Here is a 10,130-nt window from a genome sequence, read left to right as displayed (position 1 = left end):
AGGGACACTACAAAGAGTGTTTGATATTAAAGCAACTTAATAGAATCTCGACCACTGCAATATTCCGCTAGGCTTAGCCAAGAAACAAAATGAACGAGAACGACCGGTTTCTTGCCGGTACTTTCGAACACGATGGGGTCATATACGCTAAGGACTACAACAGAAGTGTGATGGAGAGGCCGGACATTGTCAACTGCCGAGAGGACGATGTCTTCGTTGCTGGCTATCCTAAGTCGGGTAAGCTAACCAACTTACACTTAATATATATGTTTTATGCTGTTTATGTTCTGTCCCGGCGAACACATGCAGCTACACATCCACGTATCTCAGATTTGTGACTATTCGTCCAGTATAAGCACACCTGGGTACCGAATCAGGCGCACCACATACTAATACCGCCGTAAAATATGTTGTTGTGCATGATGGTGTCAGCATGGCTTTAGTGGAAACCCGTACCCCATTGTTTGCAACGTTTTGTAGGAGCCCCGGGGTGACCTCCGACAGCCACAAATGGGGACAAAGGTCAGCGAACTCTGGTGTCGATGAAACTGGAATACGCAGTGGTTTGGCCCCATCTGCACCTGATCGTACAATTCGACATCTTTTATTATAGGATTCGCGCCGACCACCAAAGAATGAACAACCCAGTGTATAAAAATTTGGTAGTTTAAGATGCTTGCTTTCAGCTGCGAAACGTTACGTCTTGGCATTATTGTAAAGATTGTTGAACAGCCGCTCCAAAGTATGTCTACTCACTCTTACACAAAAGGTCGTTGCAGTAGACAAATGTAAACGTCAACATGATTCTTGACCAGAATCTTTAACGTTTTCAGGTCGCCTTCAGCAAATCTTCAGCCAGTCATTAGTCTATATACTCATTAGGGGACGACTGCATTAACTTGCATGGTACCTGAAACCCGAGTCCTTGCCTGAGCAACTCGGGTGACAAACAGAAGACTTTTAATCCCCAAGGTGTGAATGTTCCATCGTTATGTTTATCTAATCCAGCTGGTGCCATTGTAGTGCCATTGTAGGAAAGGCAGGTCTGTGAAATTGATCCTCTAGGGAAGTAGGGTATTCCTAAGTTAATGGAGCCTTCCCGTAATGTGTTGTGTAGTATGTAGTGGAACAAAATGGCATTTTAGATTTATTGAACTCCCTGTCTCCTGTCTTCCTTACACCCCTTCAACATCGGAATACCAGCCCTGCCGGCCCCGACAAGTTACCAAGTGATCGGTAATACCATCATAACCCCGTTAAGTCACATTGGGCCCACACATGGATTACGTTTAAAACTATTTAGCTCGCTTTCAGCAACGCGAAGCTTATCAAACAGGCTGATTTCCGTCGTCGTCCGTCGTCTGTCAACTTTTGCCTTTTCCTCAGAAACCGCAAGACCGATTGCTTTGAAATTCGATATGCAGTTCACTTGGCTTCACTTAAGTTTGTTCAAATCGTGGTGAAACTTGCATATTTGTATTGGTGGGGGCCTTTTTCCTGATTTTGGTTTTAAAAAATCTTTTCTGACACCGCAAATGCGATTGCTTTGGAATTTGATATGCAGTTTATTTAGGGTGACTTGAGTTAGATTTATTCTAATCGTGGTGGAATTTACATATTTGTATTTTTAAGGCAATTTTTGTCATTTTGGTCAAAAATCTTTAAACATCTACTTCTTCAAAACTACAGGTCAGATAGCTTTGATAATTGGTACATAATTCCCTAGGCATGATCTATTTTGGATTTCTTCAAATTGTACAGAAATATGCAAATTTGTATTTTATGGCAATTTTTTTTTATTTTTTGTCAAAAAATTTTTTTCACCAAAACCGATTGTTTGACAGCTTTGATATTTGCTATACAGGTTCATGAGTATGAAAAAAATGTGATATATTCAAATTATTGTGAAATCTAAAATTTTGTAATTTTAGGAGAATTTTTACCATTTTTGGTCAAAAACGTGTTTCTCAAAAAGAACTAGTCTTATAGCTTTGATATTTTGTATAAAGGTTTCTACAGATGAACTAAATGTGATACGCTGAATTATGATGAATCTGCAATTTTGAATTTTTGGGGGCAACTTTTGCCACTTTGGTCAAAAAATGTGTTCTCAAAAACTGCTTGGTTATTAGCTTTGATATTTAGTACACCGGTTCCTACGGTTTATCTCATTTATTATGTATTGAAATAATGATGAAATCTGCAATCTTGTATTTTAGGGGCAATTTTTGCCGTGTTTGGTCAAAAAATGTGTTTCTTAAAAACTACTGGTCTGATACCCTTGATATTTAGTATACAGGTTCCTACAGATGAACTAAATGTGATATTACCATTTTTTGGTCAAAATGTGATTCTTAAAAAAACTACTTGTCTGATAGCTTTTGGTAATATGCTCTTAGAAATGATCCTAATATGATATTTTCAAATTATGATAAAATCTTCAATTTTGTATTTTTGCAGTTACTTTTGCAATTTTTTGTCTGGCCACTGGCCACTGAAATGAGATATCAAAGATTTCCACCTTCTTCATCAGCACGTGTCAAAAGTGGTGATTCTCTACATAACAAAGCAGGTTTATATCGGCAGCTAGGTCTTGTCTGCAATCCCAGCACTTTCGTATTTGTTGCCTTACCTGTTTTTATTGTATGTTTTTAAAGTGCTAATCAAATTAATTCAAATCAAATCAACTCAAATCAAAGGTATAAGGCTGTCCTTTTTTGCAGAAGAGTAGATAGAGTTACAGGTAGAAGGCGTACGAGTCTTATAAAATACACAACTAGGAAACTTAGGTAATTATTTTCGTTGATGAGTCTTCTTGCCGCTATACGATGTACCAGTGGTGACTAAGGGAGCCGCCATTATATAAGACCTGGGTGGTCGGACGAATGTTAGGGGGGCTCAAAAAATTGAATTGAAAACTTCAAGGGTGGTTGCTTAAAATGTGGAGAGGAAGAAGGGGGTACTCAAATTTTTGGTGCGAAATAAATTCAAACACCTCTCAGATTGCACCATTGCACACATCAGTTTCTCAAAATTTTTCAATGCGAAAGGGAGGACACCCTCTCTCGCGCACTCTCCCCCTTGGGGTGTCCTGATTTTTTTAACTCGTAAAACACAAACTAGAAAATACCTCTCAGATTGCACCAGACCGCACCATTGTACACATCAATTTCTAAATTTTTTGCTCTGTTTGATCATAGACCCTCGAGAAAACTTTTGATTAGCCTACTGTTTGACGAGGTTTGATTAAGTTGTATGAGAGAGGAAGTACTTTGTGACATGATTGTGTACATTTCTGCTTGAAAGTGCCATTTCGCACTGTAAATGTGTTGCTTGGTTGACTGCATGTTAATTAATGCAAATGATATTCAATTCTTTGTCAGTGGTCAGAAATAATAAACACGTAATTTAAACTAAGTCATGTGTTTTTGGAAAAAGAAACGGACTGCCGGACATCTACTTCGGACGAATATTTACGGAAATACTTATCCTCTTTGACTACCTAGAAAAAAAGTTTACTTTAAGCCGTGAACGCTCTAAGGCCATGTTTCAAACGTAAGCAACACCTATAGATAATAGCATTTCTTTTCGGGGTAAAAGTGTTTCTGATAATCTGCTTTCCAGTAAGATAGAATGCACCTTGGGAACAGATATTCGGACTCTCTGACTTTCACGATTTTTTTCTGATCAATCACCTGTGGGAGGAAGAAAACTTTCGCCTTCTTTTTGTTTTTGTTTTTTTTTTTAATCTAAAATTACATTCCTCCATAGATTTATTACAGGGATAGCGACTATTTTGAATTTGAAATATAGGTATATCGTGGGTAATTTGTTTGTCTCGTACAAAAAATTGCACTGCGACACTCGATTTTTATAACAGATTTTGAAAGAGAAATGTTGAAAGATTCCTTAAGGAAAGTTTGAGCAAAGGTTTAAGTCTTCCACTTTCAAGGCCAATAATACCTTAAAGTGGCACTCCCACTTGGTAACACTTTTAAAGCACATTTTTTTAATGCCAACGGTCGATATTTGACGTGGCGACTGCGCCCGGATCACGAGATATCGATAAAAACATGTCCTCAAAAAAGTAAAAGTTTGAATTCCGGTGGCCCACCTAAATTCAGCTTCCGAACATCGAACGTTCGGCACTGGGGCCATTGTCAACCAAGCTATGGAGTACGAGTCTACGCTAACGCTGCTGTATGCCACAGTACCACTCGCGTCGGTGATCGGTCATGCCCCTTGGGGGAAAGCCTAGTCTTACTGACTCTGAGAAAAAACGGAAAACAAAGTTTGATTCTACCAGAATTCGCATAGGTGACTAGCACAGTTACGTACGATTGATACATAGCGGCCGCCGAGTGGTATGCATAGACGCATACCACGCACGCAGCGTACTGTGTGGCAGACGACAAAATGTAGTCATCGGAGGCGGCTAATATTTGACACGTAAAAACTGATGTTTATGTGGTATTGGTTAAATATATAGTACAACTGATTTAGAATAATGAAAACGACAAAAACTAAGGAGAAGTTTTACAAAACTTACCTGTGGTAATGGCATATTGCTGTATATAAAGTCTTTGCAGTGGGAAGTAAATTAATTGCGTCGTTCGAACTTATTGTAGACTCCCTAGAATATCGTCAATCATCACAACAACAAACCTTCGGGGGATTTCGGGTCAAAATCAGAAACGATCGTAAAGCTTCGGGATGTGAAAAATACGCTCGGGAAATGACATGTTTTTATCGATATCTCGCGACCCGCGCGCAGTCGCCACGTCAAATATCGACTGTTGGCATTAAAAAAATGTGTTTTAAAAATGTTACCAAGTGGGAGTGCCTCTTTAAGGAGACCGTGCTTCAATAAACTACATGTAACTCATTTATTTTCTGCAATTGCAGGAACTACATGGACGATAGAGATGGTATCCTTGGTTATGAATGGAGGAAACACGAATATCAACTCCTCCGTAGCTCAATTAGCGAGAACCCCAATGATAGAGAGCAATTTCAAACTTCCCTTCTGGTAAATACTATATTGCTTGAACACATGGTTTATGTGCCCGAGAGCAGGTGGCAATTTGTCCTCCTGGCGTCGGGCTAATGTCTCCTGCTGCGAAGGCATATAAATCCATGTACTCACTGTCAGGCAATAATATTTTTATTACACGCTTCTTCACAGTTAACGCTATATGACATTTAGTTACATGTAGGACATTTAAACAATTTTACCATTATCGAACCCGCATCAAACAGATTTTGAAGAAAGTCAAATTAGCAGTGCGCGCATGGATATTTTACATCTAGTGCTAAGTGTCTACCTTGACGTCGAAGGGCTTCACCGAACTGGTAACTATGAAAACCGGTCCGTATATCGTTCACAAGGCACGCTAACTCCCCGGATGTCCCTTTTCAAATCAATGCACCGATTTGCACTCGCATCTAGGCACGTAATAAACATCATATCGTAGAATCGCGGTACCTTAAACATTAAAAGAACGATAACGTACAGCCTGATGCTGAGAAATAAACCAATTCATCGAAACACTGCTAGCTCCAAAACTAGCATGGTCATATAAAAGTATTTTCTGCTGTACTGAATAAAACATCGAATGCTAAATATTTGTCCGACTAAAAAATATCCGCAAACTTACTCTTTGAAGGGCTTCGGTGAACTTATCGTGTTGTTGCTTAAGCTTAAGTTTGGAGTCTCTTCCATCACGCTGTCAACAATTGTCAGTTTAACTTTCAGTGTTAATCACGAAGAGTGCTTTCCCATTATTTTAGGATGCGATACATGATGCAGCTCCTAAAATTTCTCAAGCCTATATTGCCAAAGTTTATCATACAGCTACGTTCGATTAAGATGCTACTGACGATGGAAAAGACTGGTTTGGAGGCTGCAATCGGACTCAAGCAGATGGAGAAAATTCCTTCACCAAGACTGTTAAAGTGTCACTTGCCATACAAGGTTTTCCCAAGTCAAGCCATCGAGAAGAAATGCAAGGTCTGCTCGATTATTTGTTACCCTGAAGTTTCCTACACAAAATCAGTACATTTAAATCAAACTTCATGCTAAATCACAAGCGGTCTAAATATTTTCCAACATCATGAAAACGCAAACTGCCTTGTTTGCTGACTGCATCGATGTCCGTTCCCCCTCTCTCTCTCTCTCTCTCTCTCTCTCTCTCTCTCTCTCTCTCTCTCTCTCTCTCTCTCTCTCTCTCTCTCAAGTAATTGAGTGCGAACGTAGTTAATTCAATAGAAAGGAAGGCAGCGAGTAGGTCCCTCTTTATCACTCCCTCTCTCTATTATTCAACATTATCAGCCTGCTTGTGTACTGTTTCAAGACTTTTCTATTTCCTTGATCTGTACAATTGTCGAGATGTTATGATGAATAAGCGATTATTATGATCAGTGGGTAGGGTTGAACAAAATCACCTTTAATTTTTTTTAATCAACTCCCGAATAGATCGTTTATGTTGCGAGGAAACCAAAGGATACTGGTGTGTCATACTTTCATCACTGTAGTCTCGGGTTTCCTCCACTGGACTACAAGGGATCTTGGAATGACTTTTATCAGCTCTTCGTGAATGACAAAGGTGAGAAAATCCCTATATGACCTTTAAAAAGTAACTACCATTATCATATGTAGTTAACAACGGTATGGCAAAGAACTTTACATACCACGTTTTGTGTTTTGTGTTGATAAACAATACTACTGATGCATATACGCGCTGTCGACCAGCTCCTCAAAGCGGTCAAAGTGTTTTATTCTATGTAAACATGTGAAGTATCATCTTTCATGTACTTGGATGCCTACTCCTAAAAGGCCCGGACACATTTCTCTTCTCGTCATTGTTACCCTATTCTAATGCAAAATATGATTTTTTTTTCGAATCTTCTGTTCAACGTTGACATCCTAAGAATAAGAATGTGACTCAAATATTTCTTGTTTCTGAAAACAAACAAGGCCATGTATCCATGTTGTTTTTATGAATAAGATTAAACTTGATTTAAAACTCTGAAAATATAACTGACTTCGTTTTATTCAATTTTCAAGACAGTGCATGTAACAATATTTTAAAATGAGTGACCCTGATATTAAAGGTCCCTAATATTCCTTTCATTACTTCTGGCGTGTTAACAGTCTGGAATGGAAGTTGGTTTGATCACGTCTTAACGTGGTGACAGCATAGAGACGATGAAAACATCCTTTTCTTAAAGTACGAAGACATGAAAAATGTCTGTACTGAGAGACAATTTTTTAATTTACCTAATAAATACGCAATAACCGGTATGGTCATTTTTGCGATTCTGTTTGTACTAACTGTAATCAGAGCCAAAAAAACACATCAGAGAGCGATTGTCCTCAAATCCATTACATCCAATCCGTTACCTTCCTGTATGACAGACTAGTTTAGACATGACCATATCTTGATAACCCTGTGTATCTGAAACATATTATCAATTTCTACAAGTGCAAACGAAAATTATCTCAAACTGTCTTGGAAGATTGGACGGCAAAACGCTCCAGATGTTTGGACCTCTCACAAACATTTGCCACAGTATTTTTTCTCCAAATATGAAAGGACTGTCTATAAGACACACGTTCTGCTTGAACACTCATATCTGCCATCAGCATAATTTATTACATAAATTACTTAAGTATTCGTTTCTTTCTATGTTTTATTTTGACCCATTAAACGAATGATAAGTTTTCTCTTTTGCACAAGCGACCAATAAACCCATACGCATTATATACGTGCGAAACATTTTAATCTACGCCATACCGTTACAAATTCGAACATAACTTTTGAAGTAAATTAAATAATGATTCTTTATTGTTTCATAACAATGTATATTGGATTTTTTCACCAGGATCCTAAGGGTACTGTCAAGTCGATTGCAGATTTCTTGGATATCAGTCTGACCGAAGGTGTGATTGATGACATTGTTGAGTTTTGTTCTTTCAAGAAAATGAAGGGAAACGAAACTGTCAACGTTTCCCTGGTGATCGGTGAAAAAGACAAGCACCAATTCATTAGGAAAGGTAAGATAAATAGAACGAGCCTGTAAATACCGAAATTGGAAATTGAAACTACTGTAACAGGGTGTTTGATTTGACCAACATCAAATATGCGTGCGGCGACCCCCCCCTCTCTTTCTCTCTCTCTCTCTCTCTCTCTCTCTCTCTCTCTCTCTCTCTCTCTCTCTCTCTCTCTCTCTCTCTCTGCATCAATACATTTTTATGATCTCGACATTCCGCATATCTACCCATGTTGTAATCGTACAATTAAAATCTAATGACAATCAAAGACATATGCCAAGCGCCAATCGATCAGATTTTCTGTTATCTCAATGTAAATAATACTAAGAGGTGTTTGACTGTTGAATACCTTTAGTAACATAACTTCATTTGAAAATTCAACTTTCAAATCCTGAACAATGATCGTAGCTGTGCAAGAAACCTGCCATACGTCATATCTATACATACAAAGCGACAAAAATCCAAAGAAAAAGCGTTCTCTCCATCATCCTTATCACAATTTGCACACTTAAGTGTGACATGTTGCCGTATGTGAGTGCAATCAAGTAACATTGTTAGATTGTACAGCACTGAAATGTAACAATGGATCTCAGGAAATTCCACTTTGACCAGTGTTCATTTGCTGCTTTCAGGTGTGGTGGGTGATTGGATGAACTTTTTTACGGTTGCTCAAAACAAGGAATATGAGAAGATATACGAGGAAAAAATGGAAGGCAGCGGACTGGACTTTGAGTGGTGAACTTTTGACTTGTTGCAACAGAGGCGTCACGGCATGCTGTGATTGAAAAACTAGTAGCTGCACGATGCCAATGCAGTTTATTTCAAAGGAATCTTTCTCCTTTAAGATGACAAGGAAACCCCTAATACAATATATTTTCGAAAAGCAGAGACTCTAAAGTTTATCATGGTAGCAATAGTTCAAAGGATGAAGGGGTGAATATTTGGGGTAAAACATGTTAATTTTGGTATTAAGATAGTAATTAATTTAAAACACGATTTGAACGAACTTGGGATAATTGCATCTTCATTTTTTTTCAAATTTCTCAAAAATGTTAGGTTTCCTATGGCTGAATATAACAATATTACAAATTACTCATAAAACAATTGTACAACTTTAAAATAAGCAGATGCGCTTACATTTGCAGATGAAACAGACATTACTTCACCATCCAATTATCCCAAATTAGTTCCAATCGTGTTTTACGTAAAAACCCCAACACTATTTCCGAAATGTAACATTTCACTTGAAAGAGGAGTATATGTAGAAGAAAATGGCTATTTCATTTTGCATTCTTTGTCCTCATTCTAAAATTGCATGGGTTGGAAAACCGACATTTAAAGAAGATATTAAAAACATGATTAGAAAAATCAAAATGCCTAATCCAAAATATAAGAGCTGTATTGCCAAACAAACTATTCGTTTTGCTATACAGTACTAAAAGAACATAATGTAAAAATTTCGGAAAATTTGACCCAGCCAGTGTTGAGTTAAATTCTTTGGAAATTTGGAGGAAAGAGAAGCCAGGAAAACAGTTGGTTTGCATTCGTTTGCGTAAATTAACACTTCTTTATCAAGCAACTTACGACCGTTTGACAAGGTAAAATGTGTATCCAACCAATATTTCAATCTTGCAAAAAAAAGGATGTTTGAGCAAAATACGCTGTGTTCAGTGCAGCGCCCCTTAAGCGAATGTCATTACTGATTCCTAAAGTTCAAATTATCCGACAACAGCTGTGACTACGTTGAAGATAGCGCGCATATCATTAGTAAATTGCGTTGTTTTCTTTGAGTGGTGACATTTTGACTTGTTGCAACAGTGACGTCACGGCATGCTGTGATTGAAAAACTAGGAGCTGTACGATGCCAATACAGTTTTTTCAAAGTCTTTCTCCTCTAAGATGACAAGGAGAACCCTAATACAATATATTTTCAGAAAGCAACGTGACGTCAATGTTGCAACGCCGTACGACCGAGGTTCACAAAAACCGCATCAGGACCGTAAAGGTTTTATCATATACCTTATGGAATGATAAATATGCAGTTAAAATATTGTGTAAAGATTTTGAGATAGAAATT

General features: G+C 38.0%; 1 protein-coding gene and 1 long non-coding RNA gene across 2 annotated transcripts in view; both read left to right on the top strand.

Annotated features, from left to right (window-relative positions):
• The window catches only part of LOC139136338 (sulfotransferase 1C4-like), a 33,504-nt gene continuing 23,374 nt past the window's right edge, over positions 1 to 10,130 (top strand). The window contains exons 1-2 of the mRNA XM_070704062.1: positions 1 to 237; positions 4,906 to 5,029. Of these exons, the coding sequence (XP_070560163.1) occupies positions 90 to 237; positions 4,906 to 5,029 (272 nt within the window). The 5' untranslated portion in view covers positions 1 to 89. The remainder of the gene's footprint in view (positions 238 to 4,905; positions 5,030 to 10,130) is intronic.
• On the top strand, positions 7,905 to 9,334 carry LOC139136915 (uncharacterized). The gene is made up of 2 exons (XR_011553270.1): positions 7,905 to 8,056; positions 8,686 to 9,334. It is a non-coding gene; the product is annotated as an uncharacterized lncRNA (long non-coding RNA).

Source organism: Ptychodera flava, chromosome 7, assembly GCF_041260155.1.
Source record: "Ptychodera flava strain L36383 chromosome 7, AS_Pfla_20210202, whole genome shotgun sequence".
NCBI classification, from domain to species: Eukaryota; Metazoa; Hemichordata; class Enteropneusta; family Ptychoderidae; genus Ptychodera; species Ptychodera flava.
The sequence above is the reverse complement of the archived record's forward strand: the minus strand, read 5'-3'. Positions and strand labels throughout refer to the sequence as shown.